This window comes from Hypanus sabinus, chromosome 3 (genome assembly GCF_030144855.1).
Source record: "Hypanus sabinus isolate sHypSab1 chromosome 3, sHypSab1.hap1, whole genome shotgun sequence".
NCBI lineage: Eukaryota > Metazoa > Chordata > Chondrichthyes > Myliobatiformes > Dasyatidae > Hypanus > Hypanus sabinus.
The window spans coordinates 58,342,473-58,362,167 of NC_082708.1; the positions used below are offsets into that span (position 1 = coordinate 58,342,473).

Below are 19,695 nucleotides of genomic sequence, written 5' to 3' on the forward strand. Positions count from 1 at the left end.
ATTAAGCAACATCTGATGCTCAAGCTAGGAAGACCTGTATTTTATTCCTATGTATTTGCACCAAACAGCAAACTTACAGTACATCTAGTACATAATACTTTTGGAGATTCTTTGTGGATAAAGGATGTCTGCAACCCTCTCATCTACCCCCCACCCCCAACCACTTCACCCTTTGCAAAGCATTTGCTGACCAAGCACACCTCCCTCCCCCCACCACAACTTTTCACAGGGATCCCACCCTACAGGACTTCCTTGACTACTCGTCCCTCCCCACTAATCTCCGTCGTGGTACTTAACCCTTGCAAGCGGAAGAAATGCCACATCTACCACTACACCTCCTCCCTCACCACCATTCAGGACCCCAAACATTCCTTCCAGGTGAGATGACATTTCACCTTTGAGTCTGTTGGGGTCACCTACTGTATCCGGTGCTCCCGGTGTGGCCTCCTGTATATCGGTGAGACCGGACATAGACTGGGAGACCGCTTCGCCGAGAACCTTTGCTCAGCCCGCCAGAAAAACTGTCGTCTCCCGGTGGCCACCCATTTCAATTCTACTTCCCATTCTGACATGCCAGTCCATGGTCTCCTCTACTGCCGCAATGAGACCACACTCATGTTGGAGGAGCAACACTTCATATTCTGTCTGGGTAGCCTCCAACCTGATGGCATGAACATCAATTTCTCAAACTTCTGGTAATTACCCCTCTCATATTCATCATTCCCCATTCCTGTTTCTTTCTCCCACCTCATTTCCTTACCTGCCCATCACATCACCTCCCTGTAGTACTCCTCCTCCTCCAGTTTCTTCCACGATGTTTTACCCTCTCATCAGATTCCCCCTTCTCCAGCCCTTCACCTCTTTCACCAATCAATTTCCCAGCTCTTTCCCAACTCTCTCCCACGGATTCACCTATCACCTTGTACTTCTCACCCCTCCTCCCACCTTTTTACTCTGACTTCTCTTTCTTTCCAATCCTGATGAAGGGTCTTGGCCGGAACCATCAACTGTTTACGTTTTTCATAGAGGCTGCCTGGCCCACAGAGTCCTTCCAGCATTTTGTGTCTGTTGCTCCTGACTAAAATGGCCTTCTTTTACACTTAGAATGAACAACCATGTTTCATTTTGTTAAAAAGTCATTTGTGTCAACATTTAAGAAGTCAAATTTTATCCTAAAACAACTGAACTAAGGATTTAATTCAAACCAAGTGTAGAACTATTATACTGTATGTACATTTTCATGCTGATTTAACATCTTTTAGAGTGCACTGCACAAATTATATAATCAGTTATTCAAATTATGCCTTTATCATAACAAAGGCATTTCCTGAACTGTTCACATGAACTGTGCCTAAATGTGCATTTCTTTAAATAATGAGTGCCAGTAATTTTGTTTAAATGTTGGTCCGAAAGCATATTGATGCCAACGGTGACAGGAAACTATTGATGTAAACAGTTAATGCTGAATCAGCCTCATGCTCATGACCACAATATTACTCATGCTAATTCATGAATATCTCTTTAATCCTTAAAGACTTTATCTCATGGTCTTAACAAAAGCCCCATTAAACTAGTTCAAATAGAATGAAGGGAAACATATGCTGGAGAAAGTTCTATATTTTTAAACTACCAAGAGTGTGGTATCTTCTCCAATAACATAGGTAGTTAACAGCTTGTGATTCGCATTAACAAAATAATAACACTTCTAGATTGAAGTTCTAATAATCTATAATATAACTAAATTTAAGCAGAATCCTTTTAACATGAATATCCTAGATTATGAATCATTAACCACAAAAGCATCCGGATGTTTGATTTTTGAATTTGTTTCAACTGTTGCCCTTCTAAAGAAATCCACATTCTCACAAATTTCATTTCTGAATGTTCTGCTCAATTTTGTAACCTTGTATTTATTGCCTTAACTTAAATTTTTCTACACAAGTGAGGACATGCTCTCTGCACCCACACCTCTAGCTCGCCCCATAAACTTCGAGACAAACGAGATCCACATTGTTAATCTAATCAGGCTAATTTTCAGTTCTGGCATCTCCTTGCAAGTTTTGAGTTCTTTCCTGAATCTCTATAAACTATCAAAGATACAGCAACTAAAATTGAACACAATACTCCATGGATCATAACATAGATTCTAACTTTTCCAATTCTTCACTTATGTAAAGCAATAGCTCTGTTTAATATGATTTATTTATCCTGGTTAACAACTTCAATCAATTTTGTATTTACAATCCCAGAATCTGTTTTTCTTTTTCACCTTCATTTTCTACTTCCTATCCTCAAGTCAACTGTGTATCAATTAGCCAGCTTTCCCCCGATTCCATGCAATCTAACATTCAGGTGTTAGAATACTTTACTTTATTGTCACCAAACAATTGATACTAGAGCGTACAATCATCACAGCGATATTTGATTCTGTGCTTCATACTCCCTGGAGTACAAATCGAAGTAAATATAATAAAAATTTAAATTATAAATCATAATTAGAAAATAGAAAAGGGCAAGTAATAATCTATAACTAAATCTAAGAATACCATTAAGAATCTTAAAGATCTTACTGAAGCCAATGTAGGAGAAATCTAACAGCCTGTCCTCATCAACCTTCTTGGTCACATGGTCAAAAAAAAAACCACTCAAGTTCATATGATCATCCTCATTTTGAAATTTGTCAATTGAATATCCAATTCAATACTGTAGTCCTCAACATTGACCATTTCACATAATTCAATGCCGGCATAAATTAAGAAATTATGCTTGGATTTCCATAGTGTCCTGTATGAATGTGTGAGATCTCAACGTCCTTTTTCTGCCACTGTGATCAGTTAACTGAATGCCATGTGATGGAATGGGACTGATAGGAATGCTTTGAGAGCCTGCATAGATATGATGGACTGAATGGCCAACTCTCATTTCATGAGAGCTCCATTCTATTCTTCACTCTGTATTTTTATATCCTTCTGAAAATCATTCAGCTGACTGCCTTGACTCATAAATACGAATATTTGTTCCACAATGGTGAGGGAGACAGACAGGGGATTCTGTGGCCGCAGAACAGATGCCAGGATGGTGAGCTACTTTTTAAATGCCATGGTCAAGGATGCCTCTGAATGGCAGCAGAAAAAGCTGAACAGCCTTCATTGTACTTGCTGGTACAAGTGACATAGGGAGAAGGGATGAGATCATGCAGAATAAGTATAAGTTGTTAGGCAAGAAATTAAAAAGCAGGACCCAATAGTCATGACCTCTGGATTACTCACAATGCAGTGAGTCCAGGAATATAAAGATAGGCCAGATAAATGTGTGGTTGAAAAGCTGGTGCAGAGGGCACAAATAGAGGTTCTTAGATTATCGGGATCACTTCTGTGATAGGTTGACCTGTACAAGGGCAGATTTCACTTGAACTTGGGACTAGTAGCCTGGAGAAGAAATTCGCTTTTGCCACCAGGTAGGGTCTACACTCCATTAGTAGGGCTTTCAGGCTGAAGTGAGGAAAGTCAGTGAGAAGATGGGGATATATGCAGCAGCCAAAGACTGTAAGCCTAGCAATTAGGATAGCTGTATTTACAGTAAAAGGGCAGATAGTTTCAAATTGTATCTACTTCAATGCATGCAGCTTAACAGGTTAATGCAAACAAACTGCAAGGTGTGGATTGCCTCTAGGGACTGAGATATTACGACCATAATAGAACGTGGCTGAGAGAAGGGCAGGATTGGGAGCTCAATATTTCAGGTCATCAATCCTTTAGACATGATAGAGGAACAGGTAAAACTGGGAGGATATTGTCCTTTTGATCAGACAGGACATAACAGCAGTGCTTAGAAAGGATATCCTTGAGGGACCATCTAACAAAGCATTGGAGGCGAACTTCAAAATATAAAGGGGGTGGTCACTTTGGTAGGTATTCATTATAGACCCACAATAGACAGAGGGAACTTGAGCAGAAATGTCAAGGAATTGGGGTAGATGGGGGTGTAATTTGTGAGGTGTGTTCAAGACAGCTTTCTCACACAAGACAGGAGGATTTTTTTTCTGGAAGGCACAATACTAGGCCTCATCCTAGAGAATAAGGCTGGCCAAATAAATGAATTCGCAGCTGGGGAGCACTGAGTGGGTAACCACAATTCTATTAGTTTTAAAATAGCTATGAAGAAAAAGTGTTGCACGCAGGTTGAAATCCTGCACTGGAGCAGGGGCAACCTTAATGGCTTTAAGAGTCTAGACAGTATCTGGCTGAGGTTGACTGAATAAATATTTAAAAACAAGAAACAGTTGACAAGTGGGAGTTTTTTTTAAAAAAAGGGTCACATCAAGAGTTCAGGAACAGCAGATTCCAGTTAATGTGAAGGGTAGTCATTCTAAGTTCAGGAAACCATGGCTGATAGCAGCTCTGGTAAGGAAGAACGAACAAAACATATCACATTTAGGCAGCTGGTATGAGTGAATCCCTTCATGAATATAAAATATTTAAAACCAGGCTTAAGGGGGAAATCAGTAGGGTAAAAGAGGGTAAAAGGGCTAAAGATGATCTCAAATTATTCTTCAATTAGATTAACTGTAAAAGGGTGACTGGGGAGAGACTAGGTCCTCTTAAAGACTATCAGGACCACCTATGTGTAGAGATGCAGGAGATAACCAAGATTGTTAACGTCTGTTTCTCCTTAATGTTTACTTTGGGGATTATCACTTATGGCAAAATAAAATTAGTGTAATAAGGCTTTGAATCTTATGCATAATGCAAGGATGGATGAATTTACAGGCTTGAAGTGTACTGAAGGGGCCAAATATTCAGGGCCTGACTAATTGCGCACCTGGAGCTCATGGGAGGCCAAGGAACCAATTGTAGAGGCCCACATAAAGATACTACCTTCATCATTAGCCACTGGTAAAGTTCCATAAGACAGATATGTGGACTGGCCAATGAACCTGACTGTATTTGCAGGGACAAGATCCACCATCCACTTACGTATTCAATGTCTGATTAAAAATTGTCAGGATGGTTCAGTGCACAGCAAATCTTTTGGAGTTGCTGGATTAGAATGTCGGATTGTTACTTTCATTGTAGCTTAAATTAATTATGATTGTTTATGTTTTTATATAGTTACCTAAGAATTTGTAATTGTTCAGTGTTTTCTAGTGGTTGTAGTTGCTTTTGTAACAAATTTGGTTGCAGTTTGGGTATTGCATTATTTGTTTAGGAGCTATCTAATTAATACCTCTTATTGAATGAAACTCAAATAAATTAGCAACCTGGTAAAAGACCACACAACGCTGTCTCAGCCTCATTTGCTTCTGTTCTTTGTCTCTTTGTCCACCCACCTTTCTCTCTCCCTCCACTCATATTTCTTTCCCCTTGTTTTGTTCTTGTAATGTTTAATAAATGATTTAAGCAAAAAGTTTTATGCCTCATTCTTTACTTCTGCAAATCATGGATCAAAAAAATCAGCATCCAGCAATTTTGGCGGTCAATGGATACTTGCAAAGATTTAAGGACTCTACAGAATCCCAGACTAAGTGGAAACTTTTGGCACATAAATTTAAAGACGAAGTAAGTGCTCCATCCTTAATGTCTAATCGTCCATTAGATAGTTTGTTCTTGCTTCAATACACTATCTCGTGGAAGGTTAAGTATGAACTATTACACATTGCCATTCTAAAATTATCATAATTAAATTGAATTCATACTATATGATCGTGTACCTAAGAAACCTTCTGATTACAATCTAGTGTTTAAAAAACATTTAGACTGCAATCTAATGAGAAAATACTGATGAGATAATTTCAGTTACAATTCAATAACATTTTGGCATAAACCATGGTATTACGCTTGCAGTCCAAGTGATTAAAGCGTACAAATTAAATGTTCCATGAGAATAAATTAAAACTATGGCAAAAGTCATAAAATCTACTACATGAAAAGAATTAGTTGTATCTCCAATTATGTGTGAATAGATTTCTGAGGGTTTGAGTTCTTACCTGAATAAGACATTTCAATTTGATAAGATTAATGAAAAACATCCAGATGAAACATACCATCAATGCTGAGACTAATGAAAGGTGGCTCTTAAATGATATTGTGAAGGTATGTGATAAGGCCTAAGAAAGGCTTTTGAAAAAGAAAAAAAAACACACTTGGATGTTAGCAGTTTTAATCGTAGTTAAGAAAGTACAATTGCATTGGGTTAGACAGTCAAATCTGAGTTTAAGTGAACATGTGGCCTGTTGGAAAATATCATTTATGACCTGGCAGAACGAATGAAAATGTTAACTGAACTACTAATAAAGATAAGAGAAAGCTGGCATAAACTACAAAAACAGTATGATAGAACAAATTTTTACATTAACTGAACAAGTGAAAAGACAACATAGTAAGTGTAATCTAATCAAAGTGCATTGTACGGAGACAGCCAGAAGCAAACCAAAGCAGTTGCAGAGTTCAGCAGGGGCCTCAAGAGGGTAGTCCTCCTAGTTACACTTCTTGAGAAGCACTCTCTACATTGGACAGTTCTCCAAGACAGCACCACATTTGAGGAACTTTGAGGAATTACAGCATGGATATGACATGGACTCTACAGCAACCACTCAAGTGAGGATGACAGTGAAGAAACAATAGGATTGGCAGTCATATCACGCCTTGCTCCAATAACGACCAAGTGAAGAGAGGATATGCAGGACTGAAGATGCAACCTATGAAAGGACTTGTATGGTTTTTCATCAACCATATGAACCACAAAAGATTAATGAATGGTCTAAAGTAGTTCCATATCCAAAAAAGGATTGTTTGAAAACCTGGGCTGAGCTTTGTGTATTAATATATACAAACTCCACCCATGTGATGGCATCCAAATTTTGGCTACCATGTTGTCTTCTCAGCAGAATCAGAGTTAATGACAATATGAGAGATTATAAAAATATACAAGGTGGTTGGTTAAGAGGTTAAGAGGTTGTTGGAAAAATAGGCCCCAATACAGACTGATGGGAGAAAAATGGTTGATTGCAAGCAAAAGACTGTTGAGGATGTTCCTGAATATGAGGAACGCTACAGGACAATGTGATTTAAGTTTTTCAGAAGCTCTGAAAATAAATGAAGGTAACATAAAGGACTTCACATATAGACCACTGACGTCAACTTATAGATGGCTTGAAATCAGATACTGCCAAAATGGTGAAGCTGACAAAACTGAATTGGAATGAGGTTGGAGCTCCATATTGTGGACTAATGCAAGCTGCCAAACAAGTGGAACAAAATAGGGATTCCCAACCTTTTTCATGCCATGAACCAATACCATTAAGCAAGGGGTCCGTGAACCCCAGGGTGGGAACCCCTGAAATACAATCATTACACATGAAACAGTTAGCTGTTGATCAACAGCTAGTGACCATGTATCAACAGTCATTACTTGCTCGTCAACAGACACAGCTACTCCAGTGAGTCAACAGCCAACACCCATAAACCAATAGGAAAAGCAGGACTGGAATTCACCATGTACACAATCTCAGTCAGAGCCACATCTCTGAGGCCAATCCCACGAAGCAAAATGTCACTTTTGCAGTAAGACAGGACATTGTGCTAAAATTGTAAGTGTAGGAAACCAGGTGGACAACAGGAATTTGCTCAACATGTTCAATTCCCTTCCTTGCAAAATGTCGGATGATCTTGATCTGATAACACTCTTTCAACAATTTCAGATGTAATGGGCAATTTGTTGAATTCAAAAGCAACTAAGCCCTGCCCTGCAGCCCTTGTTTATCTTGTTAAAGCAAAGCCTAGACAGTTTTTATGTTAACTTATTAATTGGGAATTAATGTGCTGAAATCTTGTTAGACCATGATGACCATGACTGAATAATAACATCATGAAGATGCAAATAATTACAAGAAAAATACCTGCTGAATCCAGATTTGATTCTGTATTCCGATGGCTCCACAACAATTGAGGAAGGAATTCAAATGGTTGGGTGGGCTGTTTGTTTCTGAAACTGAAGTGCTGGCATTAGTAAACAATGCTCCTGCTAATGCACAACAGGCAGAATTGAAAGCTCTGATTGCAGCCTGTAAGGTGGCAGAAGATCAGCTAAAGTCTAAAGTTCTTGATATGCTTTCAGAGTTGTTCATGATTTTGGAAACTTATTTAGACAAAGGGACTTTCCAGCATCAGTAGGATCCGCAATCATGAATGGTCATCTTGGACAAGAACTCGTGAATATCATATATGTAAAAAACCATCCCAAAATGAATACAATTGCAAGCCACAGAAACGCTTTCATTGATGAAATTGCAAAAAAGGGCAGCAAGGGAAGGGGTAAAAGAAATAAAAGTATAAAACTAGTCAAAGAATTAAAATTAATACCAAGAGCATATGCAATGAACCCAACAACTGAAGTTATGGAAATGAAACCGGACTCTCGAGAAACGCAAGCTCAAATCTCTAACCAGGAAGAGGGGATCTGGATGGAGAATGACCGAGGTTAAACTGATGGAGCATGGAGATATGACAAAAGACACAGATTTGTAGTTCCAACTATGTTCCTCCCTTATCTGGTACAGCAGATACACTCCCTATGACATATTGGAGTGGAAAAGATGTTCAGCAGATTCTCACAATGGTGGTGGATTCCAAAGTACAGGGCACAAGCTTGACAAACCTTTGAAAGACACATGATATGCCAATAAACACTTCGAGCAGCAGAGAAATTGCCATAATTAAGTGCTCTTACCCCACCTGGTTCATTTTTTTTACACTTACAAGTGGACTTCTTCCAAATTGTCACAGATATTCAGGCATACTGGTAATAGAAAGAGTTTTCAAGATGGGTAGAAGCTCTTCCAGCAAAGAAAGTCATTGCCACACACACACAGAAAAAACTGTTCAAGGACTACATTCCTAAATGGGGACTGCTGTGTCATGTCAACTCTGACTAAGGAACACATTTCACTGAGAGTGCCTGTCAGAAATTATGTTGAATGGTCTTTTTATTGCCCACATCAACCAGAGTCATCAGAACAAGTTGAACAAATGAATGGTATCATCAAACAATGGCTACGTATCATGAGGAAGGCATACAATGGCCTATGGCTCTTCCTATGGTCTTCTGTAGCATCAGAGCAACTTCAAACCAGGAAACTAAATGAAGTCCATTCAAAGTAGTAACAGTCATCCTATGTCACTAGCTGGAGCTCCTGATCTCAGAGAGGCTGATATACACATTGCAGCAGTTTAGTTAAGTATTGTGTGAAATCAACCTAAGCTGTCTAGTCTGCTTTTCAACAGGTTTCTGCCACTCAGAGGGATCGAACAAGAGGACATTCCCTGATTACTGGTGAGTGAGTCCCGATTAAAAACACATAAGGAACTACTGTGAGCTCAATGGGAAGGTCATTGACAAGTACCATTAATTACTAACTTAGTGTTGAAAGTACTGTAGAAGGCAACAGTAAGTGGATACACGCTAGCCACTGCAAGTGAGCTAAAGTGGTACAGTACCCGACAAGGACAACAAGCACTGAGGTTAATTCTCTAGTAACCTCTGACTCAGTGCCTTCGCTGCTGGGCTGCAGGGATCATACCACTAAGCAGCCAGAAGACTTTGAGCAGAGTTGACAGCTATGGGACATTATGGAGGTTACTCTAATATTTTTTGTTGTTATACTGCCAATTTTCCCCACTTACAATTTGCCAGTTGAGATGACTCAATCTATACTTGGATTAGGAAAAGTGGTTCTGGATTGAAAATGGAGGAAGGCTATACAGAGTATGACATAAATTTGCTGATGTTGTTAATGCCTCTAGTTGTTGGGTATGTCAATATATACCACACACTTTTAAAGAGTTGCCATGCACAAGATGGCTCTTCTAAATTGTATGGCATTAGACCTTCTCTCAGCAGTTAAGGGGGCAACATGTAAGGAATGTTGTTCTTACATACCTGGTCTGAAGACATAACTGATTTGACTAATCATAATAATAAAGAAACAACGAAAGTACATCAATCCAATAGATGGATTTCTTTGATTGGATTAATTTATGTTTCTGGAGCTAGGGTTACTCAACATAGTCACAACATTTGTCCTGATATGCCTCATCATAATTTACATATTTTTTACTTGTATGAGGCAGTCACTAATTGGGCCTATTTATAAAACCAATCTATCTAATAGTGACACAATTCTAAGATATTTCCATAACGTAGGTAAATTTTTGATTATTTTATATTTAACCAAGGTATGAAGTTTTTCTGCCTCTGAATTTTCAGATGCAATGATTCTAAATATATGATTTAGAATCAAAGGGGAAATGTTATATTAGACTAATTGTTATTTCCCTTGTAGTTTAAATTTCTCATGGTTGTGTTTTTTTTATATAGTTACCTATGTATATGCAATTGTTTGGTGTTTTCTAGTGGTTGCTTTTGCAACAACTTGGTTGCAGTTGTGGATATCACACTATTTGTATACGGGCTATCTGATTATTTTAGATCTATAGAAATTCAATAGAATTAGCAATCTGATATAAGAAGACCACACCACATTGTCTTGACCTCTTGCCTCAGTTCTTTGCTCTTTCGTTCCCTCCCTCCCTTGTTCCCTCCTCATGTTTCTTTTCCCTTATTTCATTGTTGGACTGCATAATAACCAATCACAAGAAACAAATTTAATGCCTCATTCTTGACTGATGAAGAAACTCACATCAAAAACAACAGCATTCAGAGTTTTACAAAGAACTAACAAAGAGAACAGATTAAGGTAAGGCACTGAACATTGTCTATATAGACTTCAATAAGGCCCTTGACCAAGACCCACTTGGCATGCAGATCTAGGAAGATAAAGCCACATGAAATTCAGGTGTAGTTAATAAGGTGGATTCGGAATTGGCTCTATGACAGGACGCAGGGGGTGTTGGTTTAAGGTTGCTTCTCTGACTGGAGGCTTTTGACCAGTGGGTCAGTTTGGAACCTTTGCTTTTATTTACTATTTATTCATATGATTTGGATATGAATGTAAATGGCATGATTAGCAACTTTGCTGATGAAGGGGGTCTTGTTCATAGTGAAGGTGGTTACAAATGAATTAAAAAAAGATCTTGATCTGTTAGGGAGATGGGCTGAGAAATGACAAAATAGATTTCAACTTAGAGCTAAATGTGAGGAGATGTATCTTGGGCAGTCAAACCAGTGTAGGACTTCTGCAATGAATGGCAGAAAACTGACAAGTGTTGTGACACTGAGGGACCTGCAGTACAAGTGCACATTTGACTAAATAGCCATGCAAGTTGACAAGGGGGTGAAGGTAGCCTTTAGCATACTAGCCTTCATCAGTCATAGCATCAAGTTTAAGGTAGCAATATAATGTTGCAGTTATATAAGTTGTTAGTGAGACCATCTAGAGTATAGTTTACAATGTCAGTTATTCAATTATAGGAAAGATGTTATCAACTAGAAATGGTACAAGGTAAGATTTACAAGGATGCTACTTGAATTAGAGGGCCTGTGGTATATGGAGAGATTTGGCAATGTGGGATCTTTATTCCCTCAAGCACAATAGAATAAGGGAAGACTTCAAAGCAGTTTATAAAATCATGAGCTAAATGGATAAAATGGGCAGTCATGCTCTTCTCCTAGTCCAAAACTCGAAGCACAGATACAAGGAGGGGAAACCTGAGATATTTAAGAGGCATTTGGATATGTACATTGTGGGGAGGGACTTAGAGGGTGATGGGCCGAATTCTAGCAACAGCCTAACAGGAAGGACACTGTGGACCGGATGGGCTGAAGGGCATGTTTCTGTGCTGTAGTACTGACTATTATTTAGTATAATATTATAAGACACTTTGAACACATTTATATAAACAATATTACTTTTGTCTTCCTCAATGTTACCTCTGCAGAGACTTCAATAAGGCTGTTCAAGGAAGATCTTTTGCTTGTGAAATTAGCAAGCTTTCATTATTATATATTTAGTTTCTATCTTTGTTTTCTTAAGGATCCTATTAATTTGTCATTTTCCCAAATTAAACTAGTTATTGCCGCTCCCTGCAGGTACCTTTATCTCCACAACGATAGATACATAGTATCCAAGACAGCTTCAAAGGAGTGGTGCCTCAAAGACAATGTCCATTATTGAGGACCTCAATCACCCAGGACATGCCCTTTTCTCATTGTTACCGTCAAGATGGTACAGAGGCCTGAAGGCACACACTCAGTGATTCAGGAACAGCTCCTTCCCCTGTCATCCGATTCCTAAATGGACATTGAACCTGTGAACATTACCTCACTTTTTTTTATATATTACTTTGGTTTTTGCACTATTTTTAATTTAACTATTTAATATACATACATGCACATATATACATACTGTAATTGATTTAGTGGTTTTATTTCGATATTACCATGAATTGCATTGTACTGCTGCCACTAAGTTAACAAACTTCACAACATATGCCGGTGATATTAAACCTGATTCTGATTCTACAGAATTACTCTGCCAAATAATGCATTATAACTGGATTGTCCAAAAGCATTCAATAGTGTCACAGAAAAATCACTACACAAGGTGTATAATGTATTATCACTAATTGAGTAATATGGAAAAAAGAAAGAATAAATGTGTCATTTTGGAACAGCTTAAGAGAGCTATCACAATCCAACAAGAATCAGTCTTTGCTCGTCAACTACTTGCCATCTTATTCATGACTTAGATAAAAGAACAGTGCAATGTATCTAAATCTGCCAAAAAATCCTTCACTTGGCAGGAATGCAGACTGCAAGATGATGTAAAAGTATATTAAGTGATACAGACGAATTAAGTGGGGAAAAATGCTGGCAGATGGAACATAATGAGATTATATTTGAATTACCCACCTTGGTAAAAGAATGGGAATGTGAAATAATTCTGTAAATTCTGAGATAATGTTGGTAATCAATGGAATTTTATCTTCCTTGTATATGAATAAGTAAATCTGCAGAGTGCATTCACTCAAAAATCTTTGAATGCAGATGCTAGGATGATAATTATTCATTAGATTGAGACCAATCCGTGGTTTCCAAATTGATGGTATCACCCCAGTGGTGGCAATGGGAGTTTCTTCGGATGCAATAAAGATAAAGGGGCAGTGGGTGCTCAGTAGCAAGGGTGACAGCCAAGGAATTACACATTAAATTTAAGAGATGAATTACGTATTATCAGCATTTGATCCTCCCTGCCTCGAATGATTACAGTGATCACGTAATCACCTCATCCGTTGGTAAGCAATATGACACTTCTATATTAGGCATATCATGAAAAACATGGACCGAAGAAATCATGTAGTTTCCGGGCCCAGATAAGTCTGATTCTTGTTGGATTGTCATAACTCTCTTAAGCTGTTCCAAAATGACACATTTATTCTTTCTTTTTTCCATATTACTCAATTAGTGATAGTACCTTGTGTAGTGATTCTTCTGTGACACTTTACTGAATGCTTTTGGACAATCCAGTTTTAATGCATTATTTGGTAGAGTAACTACCAAAAGGACACAGACACTTTTATGCACATTTAGAACTGTGATAAAATTCTCTGAAGATTCGAATGATTCATTCAAGAATGTTTGGCATGACATTGCTTAGTTATCAGAACTATTCACAAAGATTAATGAAATCAATCTTCATTTGCAAGGAAATGCTGTGAATCTTAACAAAGTCAAATCAGTCGGCTCCATATTTGTCCAAGTTAACCCTATTTAAGTAAAACATTGGCCATTGTGACATTCTCTAATTTCTGTGTATTTCCAAGTTGGAAGAGAGAGAAAGAACTCCAGATGATGATCTTCAAGCATATGGTACCCACCTGATCAGCTGCATAGAAACATTTCAGAGAGATTTCAGGATCTTCTCTTGGTTCAAATTCCAGGTTGGCTAATAAATCCATTCCTGAACACTCATAATGAGGAACTAACAGGAAAGATGGAGGAACACCTGATTTTGCTACAAAATGACAGAGCTGACGCCGAGGTTCAGAAAAATCATATCAAAACATTTGGTTGAAGAATTCTGAGTGTTATCTGCACTGCACAAAAAGGTCAAGATGTTCCTTAATATCATATTTAGTTCAGCACAGTTTCAGTGCAGTCATCCAACTTTTCAAAATAATGAAACAAACTTCAAATTACTAAACGTAGGGATCTGAGACTCTGATGTCAAGCTGATATCACTGCACCAGGCCCATCCATCTCACTGAAAGGATAAAAAGCAATGAAGCAGTGAATAGATGGACTACTAATGTACATTCTAAACTTGTTAATGAAAATTGTAGTTTACTATATTTCAATGAATAATTTTATTTGTAGCTTCAGATAGATTTGAATAATGTTTGCAATTATTTGTCACTGCTTTGAAGTTACAGTTCCTATTTTCTTTCACTGTGCATAATAAATCAAAATTCTTTATTGTTTTTATGTAATGACTGGAAAGGGAGAGGGATATGGCCTGGGAGCCAAGGGGGCAGTAATCTAACAAAGCTTGATAATCATTGATATAGATCTTTTGCCCACTAAGGGTATCAAAGGATTTTTGAAGGATAAGGTGAGATAGCAGAGTACGAGTGCACACATTATCTTACTGAATGCAAAACAGGGTTATGGAATTATGTGATCCTCTCTGGTTATTTCATGTCTGTTCTTATGTAGGATATTGTAGAGATATATCCAGCAAGCTGTAGAGAAATTAAGGTATTACAAATTTATATTATACTGAGGTACAAGAAGCCAGTATTCCAGTGAGGCCAGAATTCAAGACAAAATAGAACTCAGCAACATTTAAGGGGCCAAACTTTAAATAAACTGGAGTAAGAAGAATGGAACGTGAAAATATGGAAAGGCACAATCAAATTACAAATAAACAAGCATGAAGAGATTCTGTAGTTGTGAGAACATAGCAGCCAATGCTTCAAAAAAAAATGCAATCAAGCTTTGAAAACTTTATCCAACTTAAACATACTGTCCCTTTGGGTAGAATTCTCCAAAGAAACATACAGCTGATGAAGAGCATTTGGGCAAGGGAGCTCAAAGTTATGGCATGGGTCAAAATATTGGTCAGTCCACTGGAAAACTTCATCAACATATTTTCTGATAGGAAGTGGATATAAATCACTTACACTAGAACTGAATCATCAGTACATCTATAGAAATGACATTATTTTGCGGATGATATCACCACAGGACAGCACATTGCTAAGTGGCAAGGACAGAAATCCAAGGTCTCCAAAAACTGTTGTAGAGGGGAACTATTGAACAGGACAACAGAAGAGAAACAACACAGAAAATGGCTTTGTAAACTACTTTCCAGGCACTGAGAATACCACCCTCCTTCAGCTACCCCAAGTTTACTCAGTGGGTAATTCTATACTACTTAATCACATTCTGCTTCACGCATCTTCATTTCTAGCACAAAATGCCAAGAATTGTTGGATTTATTCCTTCCCGGATTAAGATCACATTTTCACACCATCAGTCTAATACTGTCACAAAGGTTCCTTATAATTTTGTCTTTGTCACATGAAATACATCAGATCAGGCAGCATTCGGAAAGAGTTAACTTTCTCAGTTTAAAAGTTTATCAATTAGAAGTTGAAATTTTTACAAAATAGTTTTAGCATCCACAAAAAGGAGAGAAAAAAGAATTGGGGAAAGCCTGTACAACACAAAATGGCTGGAGGAACTCTGCAATTTGGGGGAAGGCCTGTGACGGTGCAAATTAAATAAAGTGACAAAGCAATTGAGAAAATAATAATGGGACAAGTAAAACACAGGCCTGGAAAAAATGAAAATAATTGAATCAATACTTGAAATTATGGATCTCAATACGAAGTCTGCAAAGTTAAAAATTGCCAAATCATAACATGAGATGCTACTTCTCAGCTTATATTGAGATCAACTGGAACAGAGAGACCAAAAATAAATTGGTCAGGGCAAGGGTGATCCAAAGTATCAAAATGACAACACAAGTTCAGGAAAACTCTGAAAAAGAAAGTTCCATAGCCTGCCGGTCTGTGTATGATTTCCTCCAAGAAATGACATCATCACTAGCAATAACTGAATTATGAACAAAAGTTGAAAGAAATACAAATAAATCCTGTTCTGCTGAAATTGATATTTTGGGCTGTGAATATTGAGAAAGAAGGGGTGAAAGGGCTAATTGTCTTTCCTGTAGCTGCACTTTAAGTTGTGCTGCAAGGGAGAAGGGCTGTTAACAGTGAATGAGAATGAAACAGGGTACTGTGGAGGGAAGAGCATCATCTTGGTATTCATCATTTTTTCCTTGGATAGTTGTGCCTTTGCTACAAAGGCATAAAGACAGGTTTCCCATGACTACCAAAATTTGTCTCAGACCTTCTGCAATCCATTCATTGCTGCTGTGCATTACATAGAACAAAACTTCCCTGAGTTTTGATGAAGCATTCCATTTCCATTCCAAAACTGACTTTGGGCCTTAACTATCAGTCTCAGTTTAAGCATTCTTATCTGGTATTCTCGTTCATCTTCGAGCCAAAGTCAAATCATACACACCATCAAGACCACATTTTCAAACCCATATTGTTCTGAACCACAATCCAAAGTTGATGGCACACAATCATGTATTGTGATAACCATATTCCACCATTGACAAAAACAATTAACCCCACCTTGCCACAATTAACGATGCTTCACTGCCATTCCCCTTCACTTTATTGTTCTATTTAAAATTCTACAATTGGCAAATCCCTCCATGGCGTTTCCTCATCCCTATTCTTGCAACTTTGATCTCAAACACTGTACTGCTTTGATTACACACTTCCAACAATTCAGCATTCAACATTTTGACCAGACATCTTGGAAACCTCTCCCAAAACCTTTTCCCAATATTCTTAAGGCAATTCTTCGATCATGCTGTCAACCAGCATGTACAATGTTTCTCCCATCATTTTCCCATTTCTACGACATATTCAGGAACTTGTCTTGCATTGAAGTTGCAACATAACAGCAAATTATTCTCCCCTTTCTAGGTTTGCTTAATATCATCCTTTAAACTTAAAGCACATACAAGGATGTTGTTTTTCTGTCATCCACCGCCTTCTCGTCTGATTACATTTTCTAGTCATGCAGATTAGAAAAAAAAACAAGCCAGGAACTCTGGGGACTACTATCATCAAGAAACATTTCCTGTCAATTGAGATGTCAAAGTACACTAAATGCCTACAAATTTTCTAAACTGGTCATTGACATTGCTAATCTTTTCCAACAGACACTTAAATGTAAAATGGCAAAGACACATTATGCACAAGTCTGTTTCAAATTCATCATGTCAGGGATGATTGAAAAATGAAATTAGTTTAATTATATAGGCAAAACGCAGACTAACATGATTAACAACCACATCACTGTGTTGAATAATCTGGGCAAACTGTACAATGGTAAGGAAACACCAATGACCTTCGACAGAAAATCCTACAAAAATGTAGTAGATATGTCCCAATTTCTCCCCTCCAGTGATCCACATCTGCTCAGAACACTGCACAGGAAAGCAGCGTCCATCATCAGGGACCCCCACCACCCAGGTCATGCTCTCTTCTCACTGCTCCCATCAGGAAGATGGTCAAGGAACCTCAGGACACACACCAGCAGATTCAGGAACAGTTATTACCTCTTAACCATCTGGCTCCTGAACCGGTGAGGACATCTTCAGTTTCACTTGGCCCATTACTATACTATTCCCACAACATATGTGCTCACTTTCAAGGACTCGTCATCTCATGTTTTTGACTGCTTTTTGTTATTGCTTATTTATTTTTCCCTTCTCTTTTGTACTTGCAGTTTGTTGCATATTGGTTGTTTATCCACCCTTTTGGGTGCAATCTTTCATTGATTCTATCATGGTTCTTGGATTTATTGAGTATGCCCACACAGAAAAAACAAACAAATCTCAGGGTTGAATATGATGACATATGTACTTTGAACAATGCACTTTAAAAAATTTAGAAACCAAAAGCAATATCTGCTATTTTGCTAAATAACAATGTGCAATCAACAACTCATAATATTCAAACTAAAATTATGCAAGTGCCAAGACAAGTCTTCACTTTTTTTAAAACATCGATTTGGTTTTTGATGTATACAAATAAAATTCTAAATTTAATAAAAAGTTACCATCTTCAAAATATCTGTTCCTGTAAAGTGTTTTGGTATTCTTCCAATTAGATAAATGCAGGTCACTTGGATCAAATACACTATGAATTTGCCTACTGCATTTAAAATCATTGACAACAGCAATTTAGATCTAATATAAATGGATGCAACAGTGTTATACATTTGCTTAGAGAACCCTTCCTTCAGTGCCTAGTGGAATGTGAAGCCACCATCGGTCAATGACAGGTCTTCAATATAACATTTTAATTATATTTCCATTGTTATTAAAACAATGATGCACAATAAGTAAAAAAAAAACAGAATATCTGTTTCATAAAATAACTTGACGACTTACCTCTGTAACATCCATAACTTTAATGGCTGCCAACTGACCCGTTTTGACATGGCGGCCCTACAGAGAGAAACAAGATGTCAGAGCACAGTAATTCTAAAAAATATACAGAATTAGACAGTTTGGAAATTTTTAAACTTTTTAAAATCAAAACTAAAATGCTGTGTTAAACAAATGTTTTGGAAAACAAAATACGTATTTACTTTTGAATAGCTATCAAAGCAAGTTTATCACAAACATTATTGCATTTCACATAACTTTTATTGTTCAAGTATGGAACTGTGGCAGGATGCTGATCAAACATTGCAATTCTTCAAAATTTTCTAGGTCATGATTCTCTTAGGTGGTCAGTTCAAATTTGGAATCTGTAATCATTCTCTGAAAGCTGAACTTTAATTTCCAAACAGCCTACTTCAAATTTGCCCTGTCATACATCCCTTACCTTCCCACTGCACCCCATATCTTTATTCATTCATTTATTATCTCCCTTTCCTGACTACCAGCGGTGTAAATCCACAAATCTACATGACAAAATATTTGGTGGGTCTACAGAATGAACTTTTCTCTGTATCACCAGTTCTCCATTATTAAGCCATTCTCCTTTGATCTGGATGGCTTTATGCAGCAACTGTTACACAGTCCCTCTCAGTACCAAGGATGCATTCCCCAGAATAATGATGTAAGCACAGTTGGTACTGTAGCATTTTAGATATATAGCTGTGCTGATGGTAGGTATCGTTGCTCTGCAGGGAACCAGCTGTGAATTCTTGCCTTTGATGCCACTATGCTCCATTGGTATTCCCGTGGCAATGTGAAGGTTCTCATCTCCCCAAGTGCTGAGGCAAAGTTAGCAAGCAAGGCAATTTGCAGAGATTACCATGGCCAAAGAGGAGTTAAGTACCGAGATGCAAGGCCCAAGGCTGGAGCATGGCTTTTACCAGGCAGATCTAGGGCATTGCTGAAGACCTGCAGTGGCTTCTTGTGGTGAAAGAGTACAAAACTATCTTACTTCAATCAAAATTGCTATCATGAACAGCATTAAAAACATCTTAATGGTAAATTATATAAACAGAAGTTTGGTGTGCAAGATGGTTTTTCTTAGCTCTGTAAGAAAAACTATTTAACGGCAGACACTTGTTCCAATACAATATAATTATGAGGCCTCATGTGGAGTACTAGGAGCAGTTTTGGGCCCCTTT

The 19,695-nt window shown here is 37.8% G+C and overlaps 1 protein-coding gene across 2 annotated transcripts in view; it reads right to left on the minus strand.

Moving 5' to 3' along the window:
- Positions 1-19,695, minus strand: part of LOC132391359 (mitogen-activated protein kinase kinase kinase kinase 4) — a 268,779-nt gene that overhangs the window by 136,898 nt on the left and 112,186 nt on the right. For both annotated transcript variants that reach the window (XM_059964431.1, XM_059964432.1), the window contains exon 3: positions 18,500-18,556. In XM_059964431.1, the coding sequence (XP_059820414.1) occupies positions 18,500-18,556 (57 nt within the window). The remainder of the gene's footprint in view (positions 1-18,499; positions 18,557-19,695) is intronic.